General features: G+C 42.8%; 1 protein-coding gene across 1 annotated transcript; it reads right to left on the reverse strand.

The window, feature by feature from the left end:
* Positions 1-214: 214 nt before the first annotated feature.
* Positions 215-14,070, reverse strand: LOC311124167 (3',5'-cyclic-AMP phosphodiesterase 4B-like; the record flags this gene model as incomplete). Its single annotated transcript, XM_084198363.1, has 5 exons — positions 215-305; positions 11,437-11,507; positions 11,619-11,655; positions 12,166-12,366; positions 13,928-14,070. The coding sequence occupies 5 exons, from the start codon at positions 14,068-14,070 to the stop codon at positions 215-217; spliced, it is 543 nt and encodes a 180-aa protein (XP_084054489.1).
* Positions 14,071-14,859: the final 789 nt, after the last annotated feature.

The raw sequence follows: 14,859 nt of genomic DNA on the forward strand, positions 1-14,859 counted from the left end.
TTCTATGACCACCTGTGTGTTATGCATTACGAAGGCATAGTGCATTATGAATTAATGCATTACAGCCTTTTGGGCATTCGCAGACTGCTATAGACAGACACAAGCTGTTATGAATGGTTATAGCAAGCCTAATAATGCAAATGCATACTTTGAATGTGATCTCAAAATGAACTTTCAAATGTAGTTTCAGGGATTATGAATTAACGTAATGTGACTAAGAGGATTGGTTGAGTCTGGAGTTGACAAAGAGCTCACCTGACAGACAGACTCTGGTTACAGGAGGCTGGGGAGCGGCCGGAGACCTCCTAAAAACACAGAAGAGAGAGGAGAGAAACACTGGATATCAGTGCAGCACTGCACACACAGATGGACAAATGCATACCTGCGAGCAAACACACACACACACACACACACACACACACACACACACACACTCTTTAGTGTACACACTTATTATTTAATATTGACCTTGAATAGGACCTAAATAGAGTTCATTATCATGGGATTTAAGTATCAGCCCTGTGGTGACGCTAATATCCATGTAGCCACCCTTTGCCTTGATGACAGCTTTGCACACTCTCACAACAAGCTTCATGAGGTAGTCACCTGGAATGCATTTCAATTAACAGGTGTGCCTTGTTAAAAGTACATTCGTGGAATTTCTTTCCATCTTAATGCATTTCCTTCTTAACACAATCAGTTGTGTTGTGACAAGGTAGGGTTGGTATACAGAAGATAGCCCTATTTGGTAAAAGACCAAGTCCATATTATGGCAAGAACAGCTCACATAAACAAAGAAAAATGACAGTCCATCATTACTTTAAGACATGAAGGTCAGTCAATGCGGAACATTTCAAGAACTTTGAAAGTTTCTTCAAGTGCAGTCGCAAAAATCATCAAGCACTATGATGAAACTGGCTCTCATGAGGACCGCGACAGGAAAGGAAGACCCAGAGTTACAGTGGGGGAAAAAAGTATTTAGTCAGCCACCAATTGTGCAAGTTCTCCCACTTAAAAAGAAGAGAGAGGCCTGTAATTTTCATCATAGGTACACGTCAACTATGACAGACAAAATGAGGAAAAAAAATCCAGAAAATCACATTGTAGGATTTTTTATGAATTTATTTGCAAATTATGGTGGAAAATAAGTATTTGGTCAATAACAAAAGTTTCTCAATACTTTGTTATATACCCTTTGTTGGCAATGACACAGGTCAAACGTTTTCTCTAAGTCTTCACAAGGTTTTCACACACTGTTGCTGGTATTTTGGCCCATTCCTCCATGCAGATCTCCTCTAGAGCAGTGATGTTTTGGGGCTGTCGCTGGGCAACACAGACTTTCAACTCCCTCCAAAGATTTTCTATGGGGTTGAGATCTGGAGACTGGCTAGGCCACTCCAGGACCTTGAAATGCTTCTTACGAAGCCACTCCTTCATTGCCCGGGCGGTGTGTTTGGGATCATTGTCATGCTGAAAGACCCAGCCACGTTTCATCTTCAATGCCCTTGCTGATGGAAGGAGGTTTTCACTCAAAATCTCACGATACATGGCCCCATTCATTCTTTCCTTTACACGGATCAGTCGTCCTGGTCCCTTTGCAGAAAAACAGCCCCAAAGCATGATGTTTCCACCCCCATGCTTCACAGTAGGTATGGTGTTCTTTGGATGCAACTCAGCATTCTTTGTCCTCCAAACACGACGAGTTGAGTTTTTACCAAAAAGTTATATTTTGGTTTCATCTGACCATATGACATTCTCCCAATCCTCTTCTGGATCATCCAAATGCACTCTAGCAAACTTCAGACGGGCCTGGACATGTACTGGCTTAAGCAGGGGGACACGTCTGGCACTGCAGGATTTGAGTCCCTGGCGGCGTAGTGTGTTACTGATGGTAGGCTTTGTTACTTTGGTCCCAGCTCTCTGCAGGTCATTCACTAGGTCCCCCCGTGTAGTTCTGGGATTTTTGCTCACCGTTCTTGTGATCATTTTGACCCCACGGGGTGAGATCTTGCGTGGAGCCCCATATCGAGGGAGATTATCAGTGGTCTTGTATGTCTTCCATTTCCTAATAATTGCTCCCACAGTTGATTTCTTCAAACCAAGCTGCTTACCTATTGCAGATTCAGTCTTCCCAGCCTGGTGCATGTCTACAATTTTGTTTCTGGTGTCCTTTGACAGCTCTTTGGTCTTGGCCATAGTGGAGTTTGGAGTGTGACTGTTTGAGGTTGTGGACAGGTGTCTTTTATACTGATAACAAGTTCAAACAGGTGCCATTAATACAGGTAACGAGTGGAGGACAGAGGAGCCTCTTAAAGAAGAAGTTACAGGCCTGTGAGAGCCAGAAATCTTGCTTGTTTGTAGGTGACCAAATACTTATTTTCCACCATAATTTGCAAATAAATTCATAAAAAATCCTACAATGTGATTTTCTGGATTTTTCTTTCTCAATTTGTCTGTCATAGTTGACGTATACCTATGATGAAAATTTCAGGCCTCTCTCATCTTTTTAAGTGGGAGAACTTGCACAATTGGTGGCTGACTAAATACTTTTTTCCCCCACTGTACCTCTGCTGCAAAGGATAAGTTCATTAGAGTTAACTGCACATCAGATTGCAGCCCAAATAAATGCTTCACAGAGTTCAAGTAACAGACACATCTCAACATCAACTGTTCAGAGGACTGCGTGAATCAGGCCTTCATGGTCGATTGCATTCTCATGAAGCTGGTTGAGAGAATGCCAAGAGTGTGCAAAGGGTGGCTATTTGAAGAATCTCAAATATAAAATATATTTTGAATGAGTAGGTGTGTCCAAACTTTTGACTGGTACTGTATGTAAATCTGATATTTTAGTTTTAATTTGGTATAAATTAGCAAACATTTCTAAAAACCTGTTTTTGCTTTGTCATTATGGGGTATTGTGTGTAGATTGATGAGGTAAAAAAATAATTTAATAAATTTTAGAATGAGTCTGTAACCTAACAAAATGTGGAAAAAGTCAAAGGGTCTGAATACTTTCCGAAGGCACTGTATAAATATATATAATGAACTATATATACACTATATACAAAAGTATTTGGACCCTTCAAATTAGTGGATTCGGCTACTTCAGCCACACCCCATGCAATCTCCATAGACAAACATTGGCAGTAGAATAGCCTTACTGAAGAGCTCAGTGACTTTCAACGTGGCAACGTCATAGGATGCCACCTTTCCAACAAGTCAGTTCGTCAAACTTCTGCCCTGCTTGAGCTGCCCCGGTCAACTGTAAGTGCTGTTATTGTGAAGGGGAAACGTCTAGGAGCAACAACGGCCGCGAAGTGTTAGGCCACACAAGCTCACAGAACGGGACCACCGAGTGCTGAAGCGTGTAGCGCGTAAAAATCGTCTGTCCTCGGTTGCAACACTCACTACCGAGTTCCAAACTGACTCTGGAAGCAACGTCAGCACAAGAACTGTTCGTCGGGAGCTTCATGAAATGGGTTTTCATGGCCGAGCAGCCGCACATAAGCCTAAGATCACCATGCGCAATGCCAAGCATCAGCTGGAGTGGTGTAAAGCTCACCGCCATTGGACTCTGGAGCAAAGGAAATGCGTTCTTTGGAATGATGAATCACGCTTCACCACCTGGCAGTCCAACGGGCGAATCTGGGTTTGGCGGATGCCAGGAGGAGGAATAATGGTCTGGGGCTGTTTGTCATGGATCGGCCTAGGCCCCTGAAGGGGGTTCCAGTGAAGGGACATTTTTACGCTACAGCATACAATGATATTCTAGACGATTCTGTGCATCCAACTTTGTGGCAACAGTTTGGGGAAAGCCCTTTCCTGTTTCAGCATGACAATGCCCCTGTGCACAAAGCGAGGTCCATACAGATATGGTTTGTCGAGATCGGTGTGGAAGAACTTGACTGGCCTGCAAACAGCCCTGACCTCAACCCCATCAAACACATTTGGTATCAATTGGAGCGCTGACTGCGAGCCAGGCCTAATCGGCCAACATCAGTGCCTGACCTCACTAATGCTCTTGTGGCTGAATGGAAGCAAGTCCCCGCAGCAATGTTCCAACATCTAGTGGAAAGCCTTCCCAGAAGAGTGGAGGCTGTTATAGCAGCAAAGGGGGGACCAACTCAATATTAATGCCCATGATTTTGGAATGAGATCTTCGACGAGAAGGTGTCCACATACTCTTGGTCATGTAGTGTATATATATACACTGAACAAAAATATAAACGCAACAATTCCAACGATTTTACTGAGTTACAGTTCATATAAGGAAATCAGTCAATTGAAATACATTTATTAGGCCCTAATCTATGGATTTCACATGACTAGGCAGGGGCGCAGCCATGGGTGGGCCTGGGAGGGCATAGGCCCACCCACTTAGGAGCCAGGCCCACCCACTGGGGAGCCAGGCCCAACCAATCAGAATGAGTTTTTCCCCACAAAAGGACTTTATTACAGACATAAATACTCTGTTTCATCAGCTAAATTCCCATGTACCAAATAAAAAATACAAGTTAAATGGGTTTCAAACGCATTTTCAACTCTACTGATGGTTATGTCACAAATAAAGTTACGTTATATAGAGAATGTGCCCACTCTGGAATTGGCACATGCGCTCAAGCCAACAACTCACAGACACAGTGCAGGTATAGCCTACATTATGAGATTATTGCGGACAAAAGAGCAAGATTATTTTTATTTGTCAAACGGCAGCCAAGCATCGATCATCATGGCGCCGGAGAAGATGGCTGCCGTTTTACAGCCCTCTAACCAATTGTACTATTATGTGTGTTTTTCCGCGTTATTTGTAATTTATTTTGTACATAATGTTTCTGCCATCGTCTCTTATAACCAAAAAGAGCTTCTGGATATCAGGACAGCGATTACTCACCTCGTATTGGACGAATAATTTTTATTAAACGAGGCGGCCGCGAAGGATATCCTACAGGCACCCGACAAGGCCCAAATCCCCGTCATTCGCATGAGCAAGAGACGGAGATATCGTGGACGTAGGTCGGGGTGCCTTGTAAGGATCCGACGGCGAGCGAGTAAACTGCCGCTCCCATCAATCCTATTAGCCAATCTTCAATCATTGGAAAATAAATTGGATGACCTAAGATTACGGTTATCCTACCAACGGGACATTAAAAACTGTAATATCTTATGTTTCACCGAGTCGTGGCTGAACGACGACATGGATAACATACAGCTAGCGGGCTATACACTACATCGGCAGGATAGAACGGCTGACTCCGGTAAGACAAGGGGTGGCGGTCTGGGTATATTTGTAAACAACAGCTGGTGCACAAAATCAAATACTAAGGAAGTCTCGAGGTTTTGCTCGCCTGAGGTAGAGTATCTTATGATAAGCTGTAGACCACACTATTTACCAAGAGCGTTTTCATCTATATTTTTCATAGCTGTCTATTTACCACCACAAACCAATGCTGGCATTAAGATTGCACTGAATGAGCTGTAGAAGGCCATAAGTCAACAGGAAAATGCTCATCCAGAGGCAGCACTCCTAGTGGCCGGGGACTTTAATGCAGGGAAACTTAAATCCGTTCTACCTAATTTCTACCAGCATGTTAAATGTGCAACCAGAGGAAAAAAAACTCTAGACCACCTTTACTCCACACACAGAGACGCATACAAAGCTCTCCCTCGCCCTGCATTTGGCAAATCTGACCATAACTCTATCCTCCTGATTCCTGCTTATAAGCAAAAACTAAAGCAGGAAGCACCAGTGACTCGGTTAATAAAAAAAGTGGTCAGATGACGCAGATGCTAAGCTACAGGACTGTTTTGCTAGCACAGACTGGAACATGTTCCGGGATTCTTCAGATAGCATTGAGGAGTACACCACATCAGTCACTGGCTTCATCAATAAGTGCATCGATGATGTCGTCCCCACAGTGACCGTACGTACATACCCCAACCAGAAGCCATGGATTACAGGAAACATCCGCACTGAGCTAAAGGGTAGAGCTGCCGCTTTCAAGGAGCGGGACTCTAACCCGGACGCTTATAAGAAATCCCGCTATGCCCTCCGACGAACCATCAAACAGGCAGAGTCAATACAGGACTAAGATTGAATCGTACTACACCGGCTCTGACGCTCGTCGGATGTGGCAGGGCTTGAAAACTATTACAGACTACAAAGGGAAGCACAGCCGCGAGCTTCCCAGTGACACAGGCCTACCAGACGAGCTAAACCACTTCTATGCTCGCTTCGAGGCAAGCAACACTGAAGCATGCATGAGAGCACCAGCTGTTCCGGATGACTATGTGATCACGCTCTCCGTGTCTTCACTGACATTTTCAACATGTCCCTGACTGAGTCTGTAATACCAACATGTTTCAAGCAGACCACCATAGTCCCCATGCTCAAGGACACTAAGATAACCTGCCTAAATGACTACCAACCCGTAGCACTGACGTCTGTAGCCATGAAGTGCTTTGAAAGGCTGGTCATGGCTCACATCAACACCATTATCCCAGAAACCCTAGACCCACTCCAATTTGCATACCGCTCCAACAGATCCACAGATGATGCAATCTCTACTGCACTCCACACTGCCCTTTCCCACCTGGACAAGATGAACACCTACGTGAGAATGCTATTCATGGACTACAGCTCAGCATTCAACACCATAGTGCCCTCAAAGCTCATCACTAAGCTAAGGATCCTGGGACTAAACACCTCCCTCTGCAACTGGATCCTGGACTTCCTGACGGGCCGCCCCCAGGTGGTAAGGGTAGGTAACAACACATCTGCCACACTGATCCTCAACACAGGGGCCCCTCAGGGGTGCGTGCTCAGTCCCCTCCTGTACTCCCTGTTCACCCATGACTGCATGGCCAGGCACGACTCCAACACCATCATTAAGTTTGCCTACGACACAACAGTGGTAGGCCTGATCACCGACAACGATGAGACAGCCTATAGGGAGGAGGTCAGAGACCTGGCCGTGTGGTGCCAGGATAACAACCTCTCCCTCAACGTGACCAAGACAAAGGAGATGATTGTGGACTACAGGAAAAAAAAGAGGACTGAGCACGCCCCCATTCTCATCGACGGGGCTGTAGTGGAACAGGTTGAGAGCTTCAAGTTCCTTGGTGTCCACATCACCAACAAACTATCATGGTCCAAACACACCAAGACAGTCGGGAAGAGGGCACGACAAAGCCTATTCCCCCTCAGGAGACTGAAAAGATTCGGCATGGGTCCTCAGATCCTCAAAGAATTATACAGCTGCACCATCGAGAGCATCCTGACTGGTTGCATCACCGCCTGGTATGGCAACTGCTTGGCCTCCGACCGCAAGGCACTACAGAGGGTAGTGCGTACGGCCCAGTACATCACTGCCATCCAGGACCTCTATACCAGGCGGTGTCAGAGGAAGGCCCTCAAAATTGTCAAAGACTCCAGCCACCCTAGTCATAGACTGTTCTCTCTGCTACCGCACGGCAAGCGGTACCGGAGTGCCAAGTCTAGGTCCAAAAGACTTCTCAACAGCTTCTACCCCCAAGCCATAAGACTCCTGAACAGCTAATCATGGCTACCCGGACTATTTGCACTGCCCCCCCACCCCATATTTTTACGCTGCTGCTACTCTGTTAATTATTTATGCATAGTCACTTTAACTCTACCCACATGTACATATTACTTCAACTACCTCAACTAGCCGGTGCCCCCGCACATTGACTCTGCACCGGTACCCCCCTGTATATATAGCCTCCCTACTGTTATTTTATTTACTTCTGCTCTTTTTTTCTCAACACTTTTTTGTTGTTGTTTTATTTAACTTTTTTATAAAAAATAAATGCACTGTTGGTTAAGGGCTGTAAGTAAGCATTTCACTGTAATGTCTGCACCTGTTGTATTCGGCGCATGTGGCCAAAACAATTTGATTTGATTTGATCATGCCACCAGAATAAGACCCTTGATATTTATTGGAAAGGAGCTCAACCTCATCACCGTGCACTTTCACCACCCTGTGAAGTGCATCATAACTTATTTCATCTGTAGCCTTATAAACTGCATGCTTTCCCGAGTGGAAGTGGGAGGACCACACAACATGCCATCACGTTAATCCAAGTTTACTTCCATATGTTGGTTATTATCTCAATATTTGTGCATAAAAGCGTTTCCACTGCCATTTCTTGCATAATTCAATTTACACACAAAAAGATCCTACCTTTTCTAGCATATTTTGTTTTGTCAACATTTGGAATGGCTACTGTCAAATTTTCTGTTTCCATCAGGCCTGTCTTTACTAGCATAAAAAGGTTGGATGGAAACCTGGTTATTGATACACTGTGGTCCATTGGAGGCTAAAAAATTTTGCGCATAGAACTCAGAGATAGCCTGTGGGCCAATGCAGCAGTAGGCCTATAACCTCCATCATCAACTAAGTAAAATACATACAGTTGAAGTAGGAAGTTTACATACACCTTAGCCAAATACATTTAAACTCAGTTTCACTATTCCTGACATTTAATCCTAGTAAAAATTCCCTGTCTTAGGTCAGTTAGGATCACCACTTTATTTTAAGAATGTGAAATGTCAGAATAATAGTAGAGAGAATAATATATTTCAGCTTTTATTTATTTCATCACAGTGGGTCAGAAGTTTACATACACTCAATTAGTATTTGGTAGCATTGCCTTTAACTTGTTTAACTTGGGTCAAACATTTTGGGTAGCCTTCCACAAGCTTCCAACAATAAGTTGGGTGAATTTTGGCCCATTCCTCCTCTGACAGAGCTGGTGTAACTGAGTCAGGTTAGTAGGCCTCCTTGCTCGCACACGCTTTTTCAGTTCTGCCCACAAATTCTATAGGATTGAGGTCAGGGCTTTGTGATGGCCACTCCAATACCTTGACTTTGTTGTCCTTAAGCCATTTTGCCACAACTTTGGAAGTATGCTTGGGGTCATTGTCCATTTGGAAGACCCATTTGTAACCAAGCTTTAACTTCCTGACTGATGTCTTGAGATGTTGCTTCAATATATCCACAGAATTTTCATTCCTCATGATGTCCTTACACAGATCTCTGGTCTTGGCCATTGTGGAGAGGGTGGAGTCTGTTTGATTGAGTGTGTGGACAGGTGTCTTTTATGCAGGTAATGAGTGGAGAACAGGAGGGCTTCTTAAAGAAAAACTAACAGGTCTGTGAGAGCCGGAATTCTTACTGGTTGGTAGGTGATCAAATACTTATGTCATGCAATAAAATGCAAATTAATTACTTAAAAATCATACAATGTGATTTCTGGATTTTTGTTTTAGATTCAGTCTCTCACAGTTGAAGTGTACCTATGATAAAAATTACAGACCTCTACATGCTTTGTAAGTAGGAAAACCTGCAAAATCGGCAGTGTATCAAATACTTGTTCTCCCCACTGTATATATACATTTCAACACTTCATATCTATCCCCTTACATCATATAATTCCTTGGATTTCAACATTACAGCTACAACAGTACACATGCTCGGGAGCCATTCAAAGTAGCAAGTTTTGTACAATCAGAAATGGCTTGTAGTTCACTTTCAGAAAGTATTCATACATTTAAAAAAAAAAAATCTTCATACCCCTTGACTTATTCCACATTTTGTTGTGTTACAGCCTGAATTCTAAATGGATTGATCACCCATCTACACACAATACCCCATAATGACAAACTGAAAAAAATGTTTTTAGAAATGTTTGCAAATGTGTTGAAAATGAAATACATAAATATCTCATTTACATAAGTATTCACACCCCTGAGTCAATACATGATAGAATCACCTTCGGCAGCGATTATAGCTGTGAGTCTGGGTAAAAGTCTCTAAGAGCTTTGCACACCTGGATTGTACAATATTTGCACATTATTATTTTTAAAATTATTCAAGCTTCATTGCTAGACAGCCATTTTCAAGTCTTGCCATAAATTTTCTAGCTGATTTAAGTCAAAACTGTAACTAGGCACATCCTATGTGGTCTTGGTAAGCAACTCCAGTGTATATTTGGCCTTGTGTTTTAGGTTATTGTCCTACTGAAAGTTGAATTTGTCTCCCAGTGTCTGTTGGAAAGCAGACTGAACCAGGTTTTCCTCTAGGATTTTGCCTGTGCTTAGCTCTATTCCGTTTCTTTTTATCCTAAAAAACTCCCTAGTCCTTGCCGATGACAAGCATACCCATAACATTATGCAGCCACCACCATGCTTGAAAATATGATGTGTTGTGTTGTGTTGGATTTGTCCGAAACATAACACTTTGTGTTCAGGACATAAAGTTAATTTCTTTGCCACATTCTTTGCAGTTTTACTTTAGTGCCTTATTGCAAACAGGATGCATCTTTTGGAATATTTTTATTCTGTATAGGCTTCCTTCTTTTCACTCTGTCATTTAAATTAGTATTGTGGAGTAACTACAATGTTGTTGATCCATCCTCAGTTTTCTCCTGTAACAGCCATTAAACTCTGTAACTGTTTTAAAGTCACCATTGGCCTCATCATGAAATCCCTGAGTGGTTTCCTTCCTCTTCGGCAACTGAGTTAGGATGACGCCTGTATCTTTGTAGTGACTGGGTGTATTGATACACCATCCAAAGTGTAATTAATAACTTCACCATGCTCACAGGGATATTCAAATGTCTACCAATAGTTTCCCTTCTTTGTGAGGCATTGGAAAACCTCCCTGGTCTTTGTGGCTGAATCTGTGTTTGAAATTCACTGCTTGACTGAGGGACCTTACAGATAAATATATGTGTGGGGTACAGAGATGAGGTAGTTATTCAAAAATCATGTTAAACACTATTATTGCACACAGAGTCCATGCAACTTATTATGTTACTTGTTAAGCAAATCTTTACTACTGAACTTATTTAGGCTTGCCATAGCAAAGGGGTTGAATACTTATTGACTCAAGACATTTCAGCTTTTCCTTTTTAATGAATTTGTAAAAATGTCTAAAAACATAATTCCACTTTGACTATTGTGTGTAGGCCAGTGACACAAAATCTCAATTGAATCCATTTAAAATTCAGGCTGTAACACAACAAAAATGTGGAAAAAGTCAAGGGTGCAAATACTTTCTGAAGGTGGTGTCGCAGTATGAAATCATCAACTTGACACGAGTGCCACCTAGTGGTTGGTTGAAACCTCAGGTCAAACTCTCCTGTATATAATTCTCTAGCACACTGGTTACACCAACTGATATGTGTCTTCTTATGTTGCATTTACCCATGGGTGAAACTTTTCAGTGCACCGGCCACACTAAATTCATCAGCCACAAAGACTTGTTACCAAGTTTCAGGGCAGATGTAACACACCTTCTTTATTTTATTGTGGATTTAGATAACTATACAAATGCATTGCATACAAATCCAATGTACATACTACATGCATGAGTTATTACATTTCAGATGGAAGCAAATTGTAGGTTCACTTACTTATTAGAGGTGCATTGTACATTGGTCAAGGTGGTGAAGTTGTTCCTCACTGTGCGAAGACTGGCAAGAACCTAAAGCCAGACAGCACATCTAATGTTAAATCACATAATCATTCCGTAATAATCCATAATTCATAATCATGTATATCTAAATGTACATTCACAAATGGAGGAAACATTTACCTGAGCAAAAGGAGTCACAATCAGGTCTTCCCCATGCCTGAAGGAAAACAATAAAGTCAGAGCTATATTATACTGAACAAAAATATAAACGAACGCAACATGCAACAATTCGAACGATTTTACTGAGTTACAGTTCATATAAGGAAATCAGTCAATTGAAATACATTCATTAGGCCCTAGGGCTTTATTACAGAAATAAATACTCCTCAGCCCCCCCCCCCCCCCCCATCCAGATATGCCACACCTGTCAAGTGGATGGATTATCTTGGCAAAGGAGAAATGCACACTAACAGAGATGTAAACAAATTTGTCCACAAAATTTGAGAGAAATAAGGTTTTTGTGTGTATGGAACATTTCTGGGATCTTTTATTTCAGCTCATGAAACATGGGACCAACACTTTACATGTTGCGTTTATATTTTTGTTCAGTGTATATACGCATTCCGATATTCCAATAATGCATTTGTACGAGTATTTCAAACGGAAATATATAAAAATACATATTTCACCCAGGTAAAACTACGACACTACTTTGAAGCAGACTCACAGTTCTCCGGCGACCGAGGAGTTGCGGGACAACTCGCGGGACTTGGGCGACATGTCGTAGTCCGAGTCGGAGCGGTAGAGGAAGGACTCGCGGCGCTGCCCGTGGCCCCCCATGTTGGGGTGCAGGACCAGGCCGGAGCTCGGGGACGCCTGGGGGTCCGACGGGCTGCAGCATGCAGACGGGGCATTCTCCACATCGAAGCTGCAGTAAGACACAGGAGAGAGAGAAAAACAGATGACAGACTCACAGCGATGCACCTAGAATAGAGCAGGGAAGAGTAGAGTAGAGTAGAATAGAATAGTCCACCCCAGAGTGGCAATTTGCAAGCAAACAGTGTAATCATAAGCAATGAAATATTGAATATTGAAATTAGTGGAAAACCTAGACTGTGATAACAGTACCAATAGGAGTTTTTTCTAGGCACTGTGCTTCTGTCTCTGCATTGCTTGTTCTTTGGGGTTTTAGGCTAGGTATCTGTAAAGCACTTTGTGACAACTGGTGATGTAAAAAAGGGCTTTACAAAAAATATTGTTGATTAATTGAATAGGTGACAGTGAAGTGAACTGCTGTATGACAGGACCTGTACAGTTAAATGCTAAAAATGTTTATTCTATTCTACTGAGCCATTTACTTTATGTTCATATTCTTATTTTTTATTTCCTATTGTTGTTGCATTGTTGAGAAGGAACCTGCAAGTAAGCATTTCGTTGGACGGTGTATACCATGTGTATCCTGTACATACGACTAATAAAACTTGAAACTTGAAACCTGTACATACAGTGATACAGGAGAGCACACCATTATAAGCACACCATATTTCGGTGCACAGAGCTAAGGCAGAAATGCCTTGTGTTTGATGGCTTATAATGATGCAGATTACACGCAAATGGCTCATAAGCAGATGACAGAAAATAACCGGATTTCCTCTACTGATGATGCCAAACATTACAGGGTGGCAGAGAGGTCAAGAGGTGAGCAGCCAAGGCATGTGAGCAGAGCAGAAGCTAGATAGAATATCCTGCTCAGAGGGAGGGATGCAAACAGAGTTGTACAAACAGAGATAAGGCACCAACTAAGTGTGTGTGTGTGTGTGTATGTGTGTGTGTGTGTGTGTGTATGTATGTATATTTGAAACGTGCACACTCCAAATCCAATATGCACCAAACACTACCCAACAACACTACTACATCTAAAGCCTCACAGTTGAGCCTCTAATACAGTAGCCCAGCAGCATTTACCCCCACTGTAGTCCCTTCATGTAGGATTATCCCAGAACATATCTCCATATCCCACTAAGGCATTTCCTACTCCCACACCTCCCAGCGACCATCAGATTGACATAATCGATGTTAAATACAAGCGTAGGAACACACACACGCACACACACACACACACACACTTAATCTTACACTGAACCCCAGCATGTTAGTACAGTACATCTGCTGTAAATGTGTATTCAAAGTATTCATATTGCATTGCAAACACACAGAGGAATTCACCACCAAAGTAGTACATTTTCACAATATCTTTGCAAATCATTATTGTGCAAGGGCAATCCTATCTGAAATGACTTACTGTACAGTAAGTAAATGTTGCAACACAGCCATTCTACAATCTATCATACACAGGTATTTATACCAATACTGCAACCTAAAAAAGTATGAGAGAAAGAAAGAAAGACTGACACAGACATACAGACAGAAAAATAAACTAATAATCAAACAAACAGACGAAGAACTAAAGGAAGAAAGAAGAGAGTCACCTGTGAGTGGTGGAGGGGGAGCGACTCCTGACCACCTCCTCACTAAAGTCAAAGTGCACCTTGCCTATGTGACAGATAGGTGACCTGGTGTACAGCACCTCCCCTGCACCACCTCCTCCCTCCTTCCTCCTCCGGATGGACATTTTGATTTCTCCTTTCTTTAATCAGGTTATCACAGACACTCGGAGCACACACACACACACCCCTCCTCACACTGACACTACGCTTTGCTCCTGAGCGCAATATCCCTGACCAGAGGCCAACAGTGTGATGGCACAGGATTGGCTTGGCTGAGGGTAGAGGGTAGATCTGGGCTGGACTACAGGGAATGGATTGTCTCTCTTTGTCTTTTTCTGTTCCTGTAGTATGTTCAGTCATCTGACGCTTGGTTCCACTGTGTCTGTCTAAATGGCTTGGAGGCATATAAGGGGGGACATTACAAGGTTATTGGTATCACGGGCAAGACAGAGAGTGACTTGAAAGAGAGAGAGAGAGAGAGAGAGAGAGAGAGAGAGAGAGAGAGAGAGAGAGAGAGAGAGAGAGAGAGAGAGAGAGAGAGAGAGAGAGAGAGAGAGAGAGAGAGAGAGAGAGAGAGAGAGAGAGATGAAAGATTGAAGAATAAAGGTCAGCACAGTCACCACCAGAGGGCAATCCTTGTCATGTAAAAATATTTTGGCTGCGAGGTTAAATGTCTGATATTGCTTATAGTGGACTTCAGGAAAACATCAAAGCCATTGGTCGCATGCGACAACCCTGCCTGATGCCTAAATTTGATGCCATGCTTCCACCAGCACTTTGAAGCTATCAGTACAGTACTTATCACAAGAGCACGATGACGCTAGTTTGTGCTCCCATAAGTCTAAAAAAAGATGACTAGCAATCCTATTAGTCATCTTAAAGTGGAACTGACAGCGTTTTAACTACTTTGCAGA

This window comes from Coregonus lavaretus, assembly GCF_964263955.1.
Source record: "Coregonus lavaretus genome assembly, contig: HAP1_SCAFFOLD_3049, whole genome shotgun sequence".
NCBI lineage: Eukaryota > Metazoa > Chordata > Actinopteri > Salmoniformes > Salmonidae > Coregonus > Coregonus lavaretus.